This window comes from Sapajus apella, unplaced genomic scaffold (assembly GCF_009761245.1).
Source record: "Sapajus apella isolate SASKATOON/1434 unplaced genomic scaffold, GSC_monkey_1.0 scaffold44, whole genome shotgun sequence".
NCBI lineage: Eukaryota > Metazoa > Chordata > Mammalia > Primates > Cebidae > Sapajus > Sapajus apella.
The window spans coordinates 5,686,513-5,706,131 of record NW_022436984.1 but is presented as its reverse complement, the minus strand read 5'-3'; the positions used below and the strand labels follow the sequence as shown (position 1 = coordinate 5,706,131).

General features: G+C 39.1%; 1 protein-coding gene across 1 annotated transcript in view; it reads right to left on the bottom strand.

Annotated features, from left to right (window-relative positions):
* The window catches only part of SPAST (spastin), a 79,665-nt gene that overhangs the window by 33,632 nt on the left and 26,414 nt on the right, over positions 1–19,619 (bottom strand). Inside the window, exons 4-7 of the mRNA XM_032301238.1 lie at positions 11,236–11,331; positions 3,598–3,785; positions 2,891–3,024; positions 2,523–2,616 (exon numbers count right to left, since the gene is read on the bottom strand). Coding sequence (XP_032157129.1) covers positions 2,523–2,616; positions 2,891–3,024; positions 3,598–3,785; positions 11,236–11,331 — 512 coding nt within the window. The remainder of the gene's footprint in view (positions 1–2,522; positions 2,617–2,890; positions 3,025–3,597; positions 3,786–11,235; positions 11,332–19,619) is intronic.

Here is a 19,619-nt window from a genome sequence, read left to right as displayed (position 1 = left end):
TTAGATATGTTCTCTACGTGCCTGGGTAAAGCAAAAGCTGAATGACTTTCCTAGCATAGACTAAATATTTCCTCAGTATTACCTTCACAATTTTACCTACATTTTCTACCCTAAAAAGCACGTCCCTTAATAAATGCTAAAACCCACATTTAAGAATTAGGTGGCAGCTATAGCACTGAAGAGGTAGTTCTAATTTTAGAAACATTTCCTAGTTCCACCACTTAACTGAAATCTTGAGCACGTCACTTTAGCTCTTAGGACTAGTTTCTTTATCAATGAATGGACCAGATGACTGCTAAGATCCTTTTCAGGTCTATAATTATGTAAATCCTCCTTCAGCAAGCTTTTTGTTCCCAATATTTAGTCTACAGCATTTATTACTCTTATATAACACTCCAGCAAAATGTTAGCTTAACATGTAAGATATGTTTCCCAAAGTGTGACCCGAGGGGGTACATGACATAAATCCAGTTCACATAATGGCAAATGTTATTTTAATAATTCTCTCATTATTTTATTGGGTATTAGCAAAAACCTAACTAGCATATCAAACCAGTGATTTTATGTACTTAGAAAGAGTAATAAGTAAAATATACGTGAAAAATATTCAGTAAGTTCTAGTACAGTTTGTACTCACTCACAAGTGATAAACACCATGAAGGTAGTATGTAAATGACTAGACTATGGAAAAATACAGCCACACAACCTTTGCACATTCATTTAATAATGCACCTACCACCATGTGCCACACAACTGTATTTTCACTAGATGTTGTAGATAAGGTCTGTTTAAGATTTTAATGTTAACAGTGAAATAACTGTGACCCAGATTTATTTTTTGCAATACTATTGGAACAGCACTAAATACAACATCTGTGAATTGGAAACATTCAAAACGGTGCTAAGTATGGAAAACCAAATATTTATTATCAACTGCAAGATTAGCTATATTCCTTAATGAGTTATAAAATATGGGATGGAAGATTAGGTTCCTATCCATCATTTAATGGCTCTATCTACTTTGATGACTTAATATCCTTTAAAATAATTCTTACAAAAATTGTTCTTCAGGCCAGGTACAGTGGCCCCTCCCTGTAATCCCAGCACTTTGAGAGGCCAAGGCAGGCAGATAACCTGAGGCCAGGAGTTTGAGACTAGCCTGGCCAACATAGTGAAATGCTGTCTTTATCAAAAATACAAAAATTAGCCAGGTGTGGTGGTGCATGCCTGCAGTCCCAGCTACTTGGGAGGCTGAGGCACAAGAATCACTTGAACCCAGAAGGAAGAGGTTGCAATGAGCCGAGATTGCACCACTGTACTCCAGCATGGGCAACAAGAACAAAACTCTGTCTCAAAAAAAACAATGTTCTTCAAACTTATAAAGAACTATTCTGCCTTAATTCCTCTTTTCTCCAGTACAATTTCTTTCTTTTTAAAAATAATCTTAGAAAAACTTTCCCACAAAGTACTTGTTATAAGTCTCACACTGGTATTTAGCATTAGATGGAGTTTACCACACACTTTGGGCTGCATTCCCAAGCAATGCAACTCTGGGAAAACTCATTGTGTCAGGCGGCACTACCTGCCTGATTTCCTTCTCTTAATTTTATTTATTTTTATTTTTGAGATGGAGTCTTGCTCCACCACCCAGGCTGGAGTGCAGTGGTGCCATCTCGGCTCACTGCAACCTTCACCTCCTGGTTCAAGAGATTCTCCTGCTACAGCCTCCCCAGTAGCTGGGACTACAAGCGTGTGCTACCACGCTAGGCTAATTTTTGTACTTTCTCTTAATTTTAAATCTCTCTTACCTTGGTATCAAAATTTGGGTGGATGTAGTGGTTCACACTTGCAACCCCAACACTTTGGGAGGCCAAGACGGGTGGATCATTTGAAGTCAGGTGTTTAAGACCAGCCTGACCAACGTAGTAAAACCCCATCTCTACAAATACATAGATATCTATATCTATCTATCTATCTATCTATAAATATTTATATATATAAATGTATATATATAAATATATAGAGATATTTCTATATATTTATAAATATATTTATTTTTATATATTTACATATATATAAATAAATATATGTAAATATAAATAAATATACAAAAATTAGCCAGGCATAGTGGCGAATGCCTGTAATCCCAGCTACTCAGGAGGCTGAGGCAGAAGTGCTTGAATCTTAGAGGCAGAGGTTGCAGAGAGCCAAGATCATGCCACTGCACTCCAGCCTGGGTGACACAGTGAGTGAGACTCCGTCTCCAAAACAAAACAAAATTACACCATATTATCCACTTTTCCTAAAAATATAAAAGGATTGGAAATTAGGAACTCATATCCATTTTCCTAGTCTATAATAACTTTTTAGCATCAATTGTTAATGTTTTGTCTTTTTAAAAACATTAAATCTACTGTTACTTTATATGAATTATTCTAGTATAGCCCAAATATTTCTTTACTACTACTACTATGGATTCAGTAATAGATGGTATTATAGAAAATGATAATATAAAGTTCTTACCTCAGGCCTCAGAGAAGGAAGAATAACAATTTCTTGCAATGCTTGCTTTGCCAAGTCTTGACCAGCTATATCATCAAATTTAACAGCTGTTCCACTAAGAAACAAGATCTCAGTTAGTTCTACAATAAAAATAGGACCCAGTTATTACAAGATAAAGCCTAAGCCCTAAGACATACAGTTATTTTATGTAACTGTTAAACTATAGATAAATCAGTAATAATTTTCTACATTTATAATAATTAAAAACTATCATAAAAATTATGTACACCGGACAAGGTATTTATTATCTATTTCACTTATGACATGTTTTCTAAGTAAAACTGAAAAATAAAAAGTATAAAATAAAACATTTAGATGGCAAAACTTACTTGTCCACAATTTCATTCATTATAAGGTTAGCAAGGTTGCTGTCCACATTCCTAAAATTCTTCAAGTCTTTTTTCTTACGAGCAGTAGTTGTAGGGGTAGAAGGTTTATTTGTCCTATTTGTTTTTGGAGTACCCTTAAAGGATACAAAATTTTAATGTGAAAATACAACCTAATATTTACACTTTTCATAAATAAGTTAAAGTTCACAGGATTCAAGCTTTAAAAATAGAAAAAAGGGGTATAAAAATCCAGAAATTGTATATTTACCTGAAGATACAACTTGTATTCACTAGAGAACTATATTTGGCATAATGTCAGTTATAGAGGATTTTATCCAGAGATTTAGTTTTTACAAAATAAAAACAAATTTTAACCCATGTTAGAATAATGACAAAACTCTAGGTATGTTACTGTTACAAAACATTTATACAGATTAAAATAATTTTAAACATAAATTTAAAATAAAATACATAGCATTACATAAAACAGACTGGGTAAGCAAAACTTAACATTAAATGTCTAATGAGGCCCAAAAAAAGTTTTATGGCAAGTTGCCCTGTGGATTTTTTAAAAAATTAACTTTATGGAAACATATCCATTTTCTAAAGTATTACAAAGTACCTACAATAAACGTAAGCAAGTGTAGTAACTTAAAAATTTTTCTATTTGCAAAAACACAGCAATTAAAGTTACTGTTCCAGAATACCTTATGAGTGGCAGGTGCAGGACCAGATCCCTGTTTCACTCCAGAAACCATGGATAAACCACTGCAACTAGGTGCTCTATGGTGGCCTGAAAGGCCTGCAGATCCAGTTTTCATAACTGTTTTTGAACGAGGCAGTGAATTACTAGTGTGTGTTAAGGGGTCTTTTCTTTTTGGAACAGCTCCACTTTCTGAAAGGAAAAAGTAAAACCATTGTGATTAGAAAATTGTGGCTGAACATAAAGACAAGCAAACATTTCTAAAACCAAGGTAATAATATATTTTTAAATTCAAAAATATTTCAAAATAAGATTTCAATGAGAACTTGTACTAGGGTCTTCATGGGGTGGTCACTAGGTAGATAGGAATATGATTATTAGGTTTTTCCCCCAGATGTAAATTCTAATTTTCTCTCTTTTTGAAACCTATGGTCCAGACTGGAGCATAGTATCATGATCACAGCCCACTGTGGCCTTCATCTTCCTGGGCTCAAGTGATCCTCCCACCTCAACCTCCCAAGTAGCTGGAACAACAGTCATGCACCACCGGACCAGACTAATTAAAAAAAATTTTTTTGCTGGGCGCGGTGGCTCACGCCTGTAATCCCAGCACTTTGGGAGGCCAAGGTGGGTGGATCACGAGGTCAAGAGATCGAGACCATCCTGGTCAACATGGTGAAACCCCGTCTCTACTAAAAATACAAAAAACATTAGCTGGGCATGGTGGCGCATGCCTGTAATCCCAGCTACTCAGGAGGTTGAGGCAGGAGAATTGCCTGAACCCAGGAGGCGGAGGTTGCAGTGAGCCGAGATCGCACCATTGCACTCCAGCCTGGGTAGCAAGAGTGAAACTCTGTCTCAAAACAAAAAAAAAAAAAAATTTTTGTAGAAACAGGGTCTCACTATGTTGCCTAGGCTGGTCTCAAACTCCTGGGCTCAGGTAATCCTCCTTCCTTGGCCTCCCAAAGTACTGGGATTACAGGAGTGAGCCACTGCGCCTGTCCCTATTCTAATTTTCTTATTAAAAACAGTATTTGTGCCTGTAATCCCAGCTATTCAGGAGGCTGAGGCAGGAAAATCGCTTGAACCAGGGAGTTAGAGGTTGCAGTGAACTGAGATCATGCCACTGCACTCCAGCCTGGCAACAGAGAGACACTCCGTCTCAAAAAACACACAAACAAACAAAACAGTATTTGTAAGAAGAAATGACTTCATTTGGGGGAACAGGGAGATGATATAAAAAAGCTATGAAACAAATAAAGCTTCCAAATACTTAGGAAACAAAATGTAGTAAAGGCATTAGGGATAGGATGCCCAGAGGGGAAAAAAATAGCAAAACTATTATAACTATAAATACCATGAAAGTCTGTTCCCATCAAGAGAGTCTTAAAAATTAATCAGCTGGTCTTCCTTCAGGTTCAAAAAAAAAAGAAACTGCCGGGCGCGGTGGCTCAAGCCTGTAATCCCAGAACTTTGGGAGGCCGAGGCGGGTGGATCACGAGGTCAAGAAATCGAGCCATCCTGGTCAACATGGTGAAACCCCGTCTCTACTAAAAATACAAAACATCAGCTGGGCATGATGGTGCGTGCCTATAATCCCAGCTACTCAGGAGGCTGAGGCAGGAGAATCTCTTGAACCCAGGAGGTAGAGGTTGCAGTGAGCCGAGACTATGCCATTGCACTCCAGCCTGGGTAACAAGAGTGAAACTCCATCTCAAAAAAAAAAAAAAAGAAAAAAAGAAAAAAAAATTAATTGGCCAGGTGCAATGGCTCACACCTGTAATACCAGCATTTTGGGAGGCCGAGGCGGGCGGATCACGAGGTCAGGAGTTCAAGACCAGCCTGGCCAACATGGTAAAACCTGTCTCTACTAAAAATACAGAATTAGCTGGGAGTGGTGGCAGGTGCCTGTAATCCCAGCTACTCAGGAGGCTGAGGCAGGAGAATCTCTTGAACCCAGGAGGTAGAGGTTGCAGTGAGCCGAGACTATGGCACTGCACTCCAGCCTGGGTGACAGAGCTGGACGCCGTCTCAAAAAAAAAAAAAAAAAATCAACTTTAGGCCAGGTGTGGTGGCTCATATCTGTAATCCCAGCATTTTGGAGGCTGACGAAGGCGGATCACCTGAGGTCAGGAGTTCAAGACCAGCCTAGCCAACATGATGAAACCCCATTTCCACTAAAAATACAAAAATTAGCTGGGCATGGTGGCACATGCCTGTAGTTCCAGCTACCTGGGAAATTGAGGCAGAAAAATCCGTTGCAGTGAGCCCTGATCACACCACTGCACTCCAGCCTAGGTGACAGAGAGGGACTCTATCTCAAAAGAGAATCATCATCAATTTTAATTGAAAGAGTATAAAGATGCACTTTTACATATGCCAAGTATTACATGCACTGTATGTATGTAAATGAATATTTATAGAATACCTCCAATTAAGTTAAAAAGGTTATTTGTCCAGTATTGCTCTACTACATATATTACAGGTTTTTAAATGTTTAAATCTCACCGCTCCTAAATATTTTTGTATGCTACACATCAACATCAGTGTTTATTTACAATGCTTACTGTGAAAACAAATGTTAAATAAATCAGTAAGCAAATAAAGAGTGGCCAAAAAAAAGACAAAAGCCTCAAGTTTGCTTTTGTAATCAAATCTCTTAATACGGTTTAAGAACACTAAAGACTAAACTAGTATAGGAAATCAGCTTATTTAGAGAACCAGTTTACCTTTATTGTAAGTTAACCATTATAAAATCAGAAAGTATAAATGAAATTCAAGTTAAAAATAAAAACCCACACTGGGCCAGGTGTGGTGGCTCATGCCTGTAATCCCAGCACCTTGTGAGGCTGAGGTGGGCAGATCCCAAGGTCAGGAGTTTGAGACCAGCCTGACCAACACGGTGAAACTCTGTCTCTACTAAAAAGAAAAAAATTAGCTGGGCATGGTGGCACATGCCTGTAATCCCAGCTACTCAGGAGGCTGAGGCAGAAGAATTGTTTGAACCTGAGAGGCAGAGGTTGCAGTGAGCCGAGATCACGCCATTGCACTCCAGCCTGGATGACAGAGTGAGATTCCTTCTCAAAAACAAAACAAAGGCCAGGCATGGTGGCTCATGCCTGTAATCCAAGCACTTTGGAGGCCAAGGCAGGCGGATCACCTGAGGTCGGGAGTTCAAGACCAGCCTGACCAACATGGTGAAACCCCGTCTTAAAAAAAAACAAAAAAAAAGCCATATTCAGGATACCTTAAAACAAGGTTCTGGAATAAATAAGACCTAATCATTGACAGGGCAACAGGGTGATTATAGTCAATAATAACTTAAGGCCAGGCTTGGTGGCTCACACCTGTAATCCCAGCACTTTGGGGAGGCCAAGGCAGGCAGATCACAAGGTCAGGAGTTCGGACTAGCCTGGCCAACATGGTAAAACTCCATCTCTACTAAAAAATACAAAAATTAGCCAGGCATGGTGGCACACAGGAGAATTTCTTGAACCCAGGAGACGGAGGTTGCAGTGAGCTGAGATCGTGTCACTGCACTCCAGCTTGGGCAACAGAGCGAAACTTCATCTCAAAAAAAAGCTATACCAGCCAGGCACAGTGGCTCACACCTATAATCCCAGCACTTTGGGAGACTGAGGTGGGAGAAATGCTTAGGCCCAGGAGTTTGAGACCAGCCTGGCCAACATGGTGAAGCCCCGTCTCTACAAAAAATACAAAAATTAGCTGGGCATGGTGGCGCCTACCTATAGTCCCAGCTAATTTCCGCTGTACTCCAGCCTGGAGACAGTGAAACCCTATCTCAAAAAAATAAATATATAAATAAAGCATACAATTTGATGAGTTTGTAAAAATGTGTATAACTGTCAAATAGCCATTAAAACCAAGACACAAAATGTTTCCATCATAGCCACAAGTTTACTTGTGTCCATTTGCACTCTATCTTCCTCACCACTCCTCGACCCAGAAAACTCTTCATCTGTTTCTAACCCTACAGGAGTCATCAATTTAGTAATTCCTAAGGAGCTGGGTTCAACGTCATTGAATCTTTCTTTTGCTATGTCTAATCTGCTCTTGAGGCTGTCTGTAAATTTTTAATTTCAGTAACTACACTTTTCAACTTTAGAATATTATTTTTATTGTCCAGTTTATATCATCAGCTTAGATTTCCTGTTTGATAGTTGATGCCATATTTTCTTTCAATTCTTTAAACATATAATAATAGCTGCTTTGAAGTCTTTGCTAAATCCAACATCTGGGCCCATTCATAGCATCTATTGATTGCTTTTGTGTGTGTGTGAATAAGAGTTATACTTTACTTTTTCTTTGCCTGTCTAGTAATTTTGACTTGAAAATTGGACAATGTATATTAGAAAACACATTCATTGTAGTAATAAGTAGACTTTGGTATGACTATTTCCTAAGAGAGGTGACAGAGCTCATCCAAGGTTTTACATCGAGAATGTTCCAGAAGTGAACAACACTAATAAACTATTAATAGGTCTGAGTGATCTACTTGGACTCACTGTGTATCAAACATCAATGCTGTGTAAATTAGCTATAAAGCCAATATGCCCTACCAACTGGAAAACAGAAAAGAACAGATTATGGGTTGAATATCCCTTATCCGAAATGCTTGGGACCAGAACTGTATAGGATTTTAAAATTTGTTTGGATTTTGCAATGTTTGCATTATACTTATTGATTCAGCATCCTTAACCCAAAAATCCAAAATCTAGAATACTCCAATGAGTATTTCCTTAGAGCATCATGTGAGTGCTCAAAAAGTTTTGGATTTTTGGCCAGACACAGTGGTTCATGCCTGTAATCACAACACTTTGGGAGGCCAGGGTGGGTGTATCACTTGAGGTCAGGAGTTTGAGACCAGCCTGACCAACATGGTAAAACTTTCTCTCTACTAAAAATATAAAAAATTAATTGAGTGTGGTGGCAGGTGCCTGTAGTCCAAGATACTCAGGAGGCTGACGTGGGAGAATCGCTTGAACCCACGGGGCGGGGCAGGGGGGTTCGGAGGTTGCAATGAGCTGAGATTGCACCACTGCACCCCAGCCTGAGTGACAGAGGAAAGTTCCATCTCAAAAAAAAAAAAAAAAAAGTTTTGAATTTTGGAGCATTTCGGATTTCAGGTTTCATATTAGGGATATTCAACTTGTACTAGCGATATGAAATAAGACAAATTTCAATTTTTTTCAAACAGGTCCCAGGAAGGGAATGCTGCTTTGGAGGACAGGATGGGGCACACAGCAGAAAAACATGATGGGGTCTAGCATGTGAAATGAAGTAGAAGAGAATCAAGAAAACAAGGAAAGGAAAGACAAAACCAACTCTTCAGGGCTAGAGAATTTTTTCTATTTATCCTAGTAGAATTGTTAGGATCTCAAATACATATTTTAGAAACTTTATATGTGATGTATTCTTACATTTCTTTTTTTTTTTTCCCCCAGTAAGTACCTTCTGAAAATGTCAGTCTTCACAGCCATGCTAGAAGAAACAGGCAAAATACTTATATCTATGCTTGAAATGGCATTTTAAATCAGACATAGGAAGGAATGGAAGAGGAAAATTGCCACTAACTATACTGTAAGACCAAACCAACATGAGAAGTCCTTAAGGGAGGCATGAAGTCACAAGGGAAAGAGTTATGACCAGCTGTTTCTTCTGTCCATAGAAATCCTTTTACTTTATCTCTTCTCTAGTAAAACCTTACAAGTTTTGTATCACATATGAATAAAAAAGACAGTTGTTTTATAGCCTAACCTAAGGTTGTTCTGCTATAATCTGAACAAAGTAATATTTAATATAATTTAAGCCCCGCACATGAAACTATTGCTTAAAAAAAAAATCACCAATAAACCTAGCTGGACTCTCACAAACAAATATATGAAAAAATGCTCAATATCATTAATTATCAGGGAAATGCAAATCAAAACCACAACAAGGTAACTCAACCCCAGTTGGAATGGCTATTATCAAAAAGACAAAAAAAGTACCAAATGCTGGTGAGGATGTGGATAAAGTGAACTCTTATACACTACTTTTAGGAATCCAAACTAGTAAAGCTACTATGGAGAAGAGTATAGAGGTTCCTCAAAAAACTACAAATAGAACTACCATATGAGCCAGCAATCCCACTACTGGGAACTTATCCAAAGAAAAGAAAACCACTATATTGAAGAGACATCTATACCCCGTGTTTACTGCAGCACTATTCACAACAGCCAATATATGGAATCAACCTAGGTGTCCAAGAACAGATGAATGAATAAAGAAAATGTTGTATATATACACACAGAATATTATTTTTTAAAAGTTAATCTCATAGAAATAAAAAGTAGAACAGCCCAGCGCGCAGTAGGTCAGGCCTGTAATCCCAGCACTTTGGGAGGCCGAGGCAGGCAGATTACAAGGTCGGGAGTTCAAGACCAGCCTGACCAACATGGTGAAACTCCATCTCTACTGAAAATACAAAAATTGGCCAAGTGTGGTGGCAGATGCCTGTGGTCCAGCCTGGGTGACAGAATGACACTCCATCTAAAAAAACAAACAAACAAACAAAAAAACAAAAGTAGAACAGAGGATACTAGAGGCTGAGAAGGGTAGGCAAAAGGGAAGAAGGAATAGGATGGAATTTATTAATGGATGTAAAAGTATAGCTAGACAGGAAAAATAAGTTCTAGTGTTCCATATGACTGCAGGATGACCATGGGTAACAGTATATCATTTCAAATAGCTGGAAAGAAGGTATTAAATGTTTCCAACACAAATAATAATAAATGTTTGGAATGACAGATATGATAATTACCTTGATCTAATCACTATATATTATATGTATCAAAACATCACTGTGTACCCCATGAACATGTACATTATCTGTCAATTAAAAAAAAGTTTTTATTATTATTATAGTTTAAGTTCTGGGATACATGTGCAGAATGTGCAGGTTTGTTACATAGGTATATACATGCTAGGGTGATTTGCTACATACATCACCCCAAAACGTTTTAATAAAAAACTAGCTCAGATGTCAGAGAACCTAAGAAATGGAGTGTCTGCCACCCAAAGAACACAAAACAGAAAGACATTTAATCTTCTGTAGAAGTTGATATCCAAAATTTATCAAGGACAGAGTTAGTCCATAGTAAATAATCTTGCAGTATTTCTCCTCACTATGTGAAGCTTCAGATTTCTTCTATCAAGTAAAACATTCACATATAGTATATATGAAAACTGATATGCAATAAAAATTGATAAATAAAAAATTTAAATGTGTCTTAGAAAACACTATTAAAAAATTAGTAAAGCTATCCATATAAAAGCACAAAAGCCACAACAGAAACAAAAGAATATTTTAATCACTTATGGCAATGTACACCTTCATATTTTTAATCTGAAAAATTAGAGGTCACAAAACATGCAAATAAAGCATGTTAGAATGACTACACCTGATTTGTTGCATGTTTACATACTATGAATGAAAGGGATACTATATTTTCAACATAGCCCTGCAAAAGCATGAACAATTAAATCTACCATTATAAAATCAAATCAACATTATCAGGTTAAGTGAGACTCTACTTTGCATGCAAGCTTTATTATTTTATGTTAGTTAACCTAAACCCACCTGACTGGAGATGTCCATTGCGGCATGCCAAGTTAGTATTGTCATTATAGACGTCCGTTTGTGACTTGGAAAATGGCAAAACTGGTTGCATCTTCTCTATGCCACAGAGGGGGTAAAAAACAAAGAAAAAATAAGCAAAAAGAAAAAAGATAATAAACAAATAAAATGTGCATGTGAAATGAAAAATTACTCAAGGTGTTATCAGATTGTTACATGGTAAAAAGTTTTTGCATTTATATAAAATTATCTTTTAAAATACAATTAGTAAAAACTCAGTCATGAAAATAGCGGAAATTAACAAGTGAATGGCTATATTCTAAATATGCCTTATTCAGTTTGGTAACCTGAGGCAGTTAGATATCACTATCATCAACAGAAAATATTTACTGAATATCTAGTATGTCCAAATCACTGTTGGGAGAGTGCCATGGAGATTATTGTTGGTCTTGGTCTTGCTCTGTCACCCAAGCTGGAGTACAGTAGTGCCATCATGGCTCATTGTGGCCTCAACCCCTTGGGCTCAAGTTATCCTCCTGCCTCAGCCTCCTGAGTATTTGACACTACATACACATACCACTATGCCCAGCTAATTTATTTTTTGTAGAGACAGGGTCTCAATATGTTGCACAGGCTAGGCTCAAACTCCTGCCCTTACGCGATCCTCCTGACTTAGCCTCCCAAAGTGCAGGGATTACAGGCACGAGCCACAGTTCCTGGCCCCATAAAGATTAAAAAATGAATCACAGTTTCTACCATTTAGATATTTATTAAATATAGGCAACTTATAATAAAACTGTATATATTTTTTTAAAAACTGCATAGTGCCAAGCACGGTGGCTCACGCTTGTAATCCCAGCACTTTGGAAGGTTGAGGCAGGCGGATCACCTGAGGTCAGGAGACCAACCTGGCCAACATGGTGATACCTCATCTCTACTAAAAATAAAAAAATTAGCTGGGCGTGGTGGCAGGTGCCTGTAATCCCAGCTACTCCCAGGCTGAGGCAGGAGAATCGCCTGAACCCTGGAGGCAGAGGTTCAGTGAGCGGAGATCGTGCCACTGCACTCCAGGCTGGGCGACAAGAGCAAAACGCCATCTCAAAAAAAAAAAAAAAGACTGCATAGTACAAAAGAAAAATCACTGAAAAAGCTTTACAGAGCAAGTGGGCCATGAACTGGCTAGAATTTGTAAAGACAAAAAGAAAGGACATTTCAGGAAAGGAGAACAGCATTTAAAATAGCACAGAACGAAACTATAAGGAGTGTTTAGGAAATGCTATATTTGGTCACATTAACATATGTCAGGCAAAAAACAGAGGCAATAAAGCAGAGTCAAATAAGCATGCTTCAGTAACTGTATGCACAAACAGTACCCTACTGTTTAAACACACACATGCACAGCTGCATACAAAAAGATTACCTCTAAGAAGAACCCAGAGAAATTGATAGTAACAGCTGCCTCTATGGAAGAGAAATGGGTAGCTGGGACATAGAATGGGATGGATGCTTTTCATACTCAAACTTTTTAAAATTTTGTGACATATGTCTATATTACCTATTTTTTATATTAATTAAAAGGGATTATTTCAATCCTACTCCCACTTCAAATAACAACAAAAAATGCTCCCAAGATCTGGGTCTCGTGAGTCTAGCAATTGAAGCCCAAGAAGCTAGTAGCAGTCTGATCCTTCTCACTCTACACCACTGCCGCACTCTCTTCCCCATGTGGAGTATTTTGCTGAACCATAACTGATTCTTTTCTTCTGTACTAGCAAGTCAATGAATACATGAAAAATGCAGCACATATATATTAACTCTCTTAAACTTTCACTTCTAAGGTTTGACAAGCACGTACCGTGCTTGGTTTATGGTGCAACCACATGCCTTTGGGACAGGTCAAATAGCAGCTACCCTTTTTGCACAAAACACAGAGTACTGCAAAGCTTTTGTATCCTAGAACTGGCTGATACAATATACCTCCTTGGAGGGTTTTTTTTTTTTTTTTTTTTTTTGGAGCTAACAGGTAGGTCATCTGATTTTCCTCAATGATAAACTCTTTAAACCATACTGTTATACAGAAACCATTTATCTTAGTAAAAGCATGAATCAGCAAAAACACTGATTTGTAAATGTAAACATTTGTACATAAATGGTATCAATTAATACCCTCTTCAATGAAATGTAATAAAAAGTTCACAGAAACATTCATTATGTAATAAAAAGGAACAAATTATATTCTTAGTTTTTATAGCTAGGAATAAAAAACTAGGATTTGTTTTCACATGCATAGCATTTAGATTTATAAGTGTAGAAACAGACACATATAGTATAACAGTACACTGCTTCTGTGAACCTGCTCCAATTCACTTTTTCTTTTTTTTTTGGAGATGAAGTCTCGCTCTGTCGCCCAGGCTGGAGTACAGCAGCACGATCTTGGCTCACTGCAACCTCCACCTCCCAGGTTCAAATGATTCTCCTGCCTCAGGCCTCCTACTCCCCCCAGTAGCTGGGATTACAGGCACATGTCCCCACGTCCAGCTAATTTTTGTATTTTAATATGAGGTTTTGCCATGTTGGCCTGACTGATCTCAAACTCCTGAATGCAGCTGATCCGCCTGCCTTGGCCTCCCAAAGTACTGGGATTACAGGTGTGGGCTACTGCGCCCAGCCCCAATTTATTTTCGTTAAAAGACTAGCGCTTCTTCTTTTTAGAATGACTAGGGTTGTATAGATTGATCAATGATTTAAATTAAAGCAGTAACCTTGCTTCTTCACCACCTCACATCCAATCCCCACACAGTCATCTGAGTGATCTACCAGAGGGGAAAATCTTGCCACATAACTCTTCTACTTAAAACCCTTTAGTGGCTTCCCATTGCCCAAAGATGAGAACTCAAGTTCCTTCATATGACAAACCAGGCCATCTATAATCTGCCTATGTCTCTCTTTTTTTTTGAGACAGAGTCTTGTTCTGTCACCCAGGCTAGAGAGCAGTGGTGCAATCTCGGCTCACAGCAACCTCTGTTTCCCAGGTTCAAGCGATTCTCCTGCCTCAGCCTCTCAAATAACTGGGACTACAGGTGCCTGCCACCACACCTAATTTTTGTATTTTTAGTAGAGACAGGGTTTCACCATCTTGGCCAGGCTGGTCTTGAACTCCTGACCTTGTGATCCACCTGCCTCAGCCTCCCAAAGTGCTGGGATTACAGGCATGAGCCACCACACCCAACAGGATCTGCCTATATCTCTTATGCCTCAGCAATCCCAACTTCATGTCTCTACCTGCACCCTCCCCTACTCACCACATGTTTTTCTTGCCTTTGAGTCTATGTTCATGCCATCACATAAAAGATATCTTTTCTCACATTCGTTTTCTTTCAGACAGGGTCTTATTCTGTCACCCAGACTACAGTGCAGTGGTGCACTCATGGCTCACTGCAGCCTCGACCTCCTGAGCACAATTGATCTTCCTGCCTCAACCTCCTAAGTAAGTAGCTGGGACTACAGGTGCACATCCCCACTACTGGCTAATTTTTTTTTTTTTTTTAAGAGATGGGGTCTCACTATGTTTTCCAGGCTGGTTTCAAACTCCTGGTCTCAAGCAATACACCTGACTCAACCTCCCAAAGTGCTAGGATTATAGGCATGAGACACTGAGCCCAGCCCTCAAATTCTTTCATAACTTTTATTTATTTATCTTTTTAAGTGTATACTTTTAGGTTTCACTTCTAGGAAGCTTTCTTTTCTTTCTTTAACCAGCTTTGTCACAAGAGGAAGCTTTCTTAGCACCTATTTTCCACCCTTACAAAATATTTGTAATCCCCATCCTGCAGTGATGACTATTTATGTGTCTGTTGCTCCCACTGTATTATGAGGTCCTTAAACACAGGACCATTTTTCCAATCTATCAGTAAGTTCAGTTGTTCAACCTTCCAAGTATAATCATAATCCAACCACTTGTTACCGTTTGTCATGATACTACCCTGGCCCAAGCCTCTATCACTTTTCTCCTAGACGACTGCAACAGTATCCCAATTACTCTCCCCGGTGATCCTTCTAAAATTTAAGTCAGAGTATTTCGTTCCTTTCCTAAAAATCTTTTTTTTTTTTTTTTGATACAGAGTCTTGCTCTGTTGCCCAGGCTGGAGGGCAGTGGCATGATCTTGGCTCACTGCAACCTCCACCTCCTGGGTTCAAGTGATTCTCCTGCCTCAGCCTCCTGAGTAGTTGGGATTACAAGCACATGCACCATACCCAGCTAATTGTTGTATTTTTAGTAGAGATGGGGTTTCACTATGTTGGCCAGGCTGGTCTCGAACTCCTGACCTCAGGTGGTCCACCCACTTTGGCCTCCCAAACAACTGAGATTAGAGGCATGGGCCACCACACCAGGCTACTTTCTTAAAAATCATATTTATAACTGCTCCCCATTTCACAGGTGGTAACCCATTTCACAGGCGGTAAAATCTCAAGTCCTCATGGTAGCCTTTACAGCCCTATGTATTGTGACAATCCCTTTTCCCATGAGTTATCTGACTTTATCTCTACTGTAATCTCCTTGCTGGGACACAATGGCCTCTTTGCTGCTTCACAAACATACCAGGTATATTCTCTTAAGGCTTTGTATTAGCTCTTGCTTCTCTGTGGAGCATATTGTTCCAGGTACCATCATGGCTAACTCATGGCAACTTCTCAAAGAGGGGACCATCCTGTTTAAAACCAAAAACCCAAACCAGGACAGAGTGTGGATGGCTCATGCCTGTAATCCCAACACTTTGGGAGGACAGGGCAGATGGAAAACTTGACCTCAGGAGTTTGAAAACAGCCTGGGAAATATGACAAAACCCCATCTCTACAAAAAAATACAAAAATCAGCTGAGTATGGCGGCATTCCTGTGGTCCCAGCTACTTGGGAGGGTGAGGTAGGAGAATCGCTTTAACCTGGGAAGAGGAGTTGCAGTGAGCTGAGACTGTACTGCACTCCAACCTGGCTGAGAGTGAGACCCCATCTCAAAAAGAAAAAAACAAACAAAAAAAACAGGCCCAGGCAAGGTATGATGGCGCATGCCTATACGCCCAGCTCTTTGGGGGGCCAACGTGGATGGATCACCTGAGGTCAGGAGTTCAAGACCAGTCTGGTAACATGGTGAAACCTAGTCTCTACTAAAAATACAAAAATTTAACCAGGCTGGTGGTATGCACCTGTAATCCCAGCTACTCAGGAGGCTGAGTCAGGAAAATAGATTGAACCCAGGACGCAGAGGTTGCAATGAGCCAAGATGGCACTGCTGCACTCCAGCCTGGGTGAAAGAGAGAGACTTTGTCTCAAAAAAAAAAAAAAAAAAAAACCAGGCCAGGTACTGTGGCTCACACTTGCAATCCCAACACTTTGGGAGGCTGAGGCGGGCAGATCATTTGAGGTCAGGAGTTCAAGATCAGCCTGGCGCAACATGGTGAAACCCCACCTCTACTAAAAATACAAAAAATAGCAGGGCATAGTGGCGGATGACTGTAATATTGGCTATTTGGGAGGTCTGGAGGCTGAGGCAGGAGAAGTGCTTGAGCCCAGGAGGTGGAGGTTGCAGTGAGCAGAGACTGCGCCACTGCACTCCAGCCTGGGTGACAGAGTGAGACTTCATTTCAAAACAAAAACAAAAACAAAACACCAAACCACCGCTTGTCCATTCCTAAACCCCCTTACTGTGTTTCACTTGTTTTTTTCCCATATATTTACCACCTTCTAATAAACTGTATAACTAATTTTTTATGTTTGTTGTCTACTACCTGTTTTATCTCTGTTGGAATATAAACTCTATGGAGGAGGGATCCTTGTCTATATCCCAAGTGCCTACAACAGTGTCTAACACATGCTAGTTACCAAATAAATATTTGTTGAGTTAATAAGTTGTTTATAACCCTTGGCACTATACCTGGTACAGAGCAGGGCCTTAATAAATGAATGTTAAATGAAGCTATGTTAAAAAAAAAAAAAAAAGGTATAATAGCCAGGTATACCAATTTGCTTACATTAAAATTATCTTTTTATCAATAGCAGGTTTTACAGTTAAGCTTTGCTCTAAGGTTCACTATCACTAAACCAAAAATAAATAATATATATGATCTTTCCCATTTTTATCAGAGGGGCTACATCCTCTCAAACCAGTCTGTGTTAGGAATTCCCAGGATCATTCTCCCCATTCTCCATCCTAATTAGATACCTATCTGGCACCACACCTCTGAAAAACTCCAATTTTTAACCAGCACATAATAAACAAATATGTGTTACTATTAATACACATTTGTACACAGGTCATTTTTACTGTCTTTGGTATATCTACTCTCAGATCTTTTGAGTTACTGAAAGACAGGAATATGTTGATGTCACCTTTCCCATCTACCAGTCTTCACTTTTAAAGTAACATCTTTCGTAAACAGGCACAAAGCATTTTTGAGGGTGAAAATAGACACCAACTTGAAAATATCCAAAATATTAAATCTTTAAATGACTAGCTTCATATTACATTACATATCCTCTTTTGGTTCTCTAGTTCACTAACACAAATAAGAAAGTACAAAGTCACACTCAAAAACAATTCCCTAATTGATGAGATATTAATAATTCTACACTTGATCTTAGCCAAAAGGCTGAGAAGCGATGAGACATTAATACTTCTAATGTCCTATATAACTTCAAACAAAACATAAAAACCAATTCTTAGTCACTTTGAAAGATGTTACAAAATGCTCCATAATCAAATTTATTCTGTATGATACATACAATACTTTATATACACACTGAAAAGCTTTAAAGATAAAACACGAGGTTGGGTACAGTGGCTCAAGCCTGCAATCCCAGCACTTTGGGAGGCTGAGGTGGGCAGATCACAAGGTCAGGAGTTCCATACCAGCCTGGCCAACATGGTGAAACCCCATCTCTACTAAAAATACAAAAAAAATTAGTCAGGCATGTTGGCACACTCCCATAATCCCACACTCCTGTAATCTCTACTCCTGCAGAGGCAGGAGAATCACTTGAGCCCGGGAGGTGGAAGTTGCAGTGAGCCGAAATCACACCACTGCAAAATGAACCAACAAAACAAAAACAAACCAAAACAAAAACAGATAAAACAACAAAAACAAAACGAACCAACAAAACAAAAACAGATAAAACACACAGAAAGTATGAATTAGAACCATCAACTATTTTACTGCAACAAACTTTAAAACATTAATTATATTTGACCCAGTAATAACTTTCATTTAGAAAGGAAGAAGGCAAATCCTGTCAGCCACAGAAGCCGGGAACACTACTTTGTTATTCATCTGAAAGTATTAGGGGTTACTTTTTTAACTGTGGGGGGTAAAAACCCTACAAACACAATGACCACATAGAAGTAAATGACACATAGGAGTAAAAGAATGAAAGAATGAATAAAATGTATATGTATGTGTATATGAATATATCTTTCTACCTAAGCAAAGGAGGTGGTTATAGTCAAATAAATAGATGAATAAAAACCAACATTTTAAAGCACTTGCTATGGGTTAGGTTCCTTTAATAATTCCATGGTCAGAAATATGAGATATTATTATTAGCTAATAATATTAGCTTCAGCCTGGCATGGTGGCTCATGCCTATAATCCCAGAACTTTAGGAGGCTGAGATGGGTGGATCACTTGAAGTCAGGAGTTCAAGACCAGCTTGCCCAGCGTAGTGAAACCCAGTATCTACTAAAAATTTAAAAATTAGGCTGGGCATGGTGGTGCACGCCTGTAATCTAAGCACTTTGGGAGGCCAAGGTGGGTAGATCACCTGAGGTTGGGAGTTCAAGACAACCCTGATCAACAGGGAGAAACCCCCTCACTACTAAAAATACACAATTACCCAGGCATGGTAGCAGCTACTTGGGAGGCTGAGGCAGGAGAATCGCTTGAACCTGGGAGACAGAGGTTGCAGTGAGCTGAGATTGCGCCATTGCACTCCAGCCTGGACAAGAGCAAAACTTTGTCTCAAAAAAAAATTAGTCAGGCATGATGACAGGCACCTGTAATCCCAGCTATTCGGGAAGCTGAGGCATGAGATTAGCTTGAACCTGGGACGTGGAGGTTGCACTGAGCTGAGATCACACCGCTGCACTCCAGGCGGGGCAAGACAGCAAGACTCTGTCTCAAAAAATAACAATAATAATAAGGCTGACCCAGCCTTGCAGTGACTTGCAGTGACTCAAACCTGTTAATCCCAGCACTTTGGGAGGCCGAGGTGGGCGGATCACGAGGTCAGGAGTTCAAGACCATCCTGGCTAACACAGTGAAACCCTCTCTCTGCTAAAAATACACAGAATTAGCCAGGTATGGTGGTTCATGCCTGTAGTTCCAGTTACTCGGGA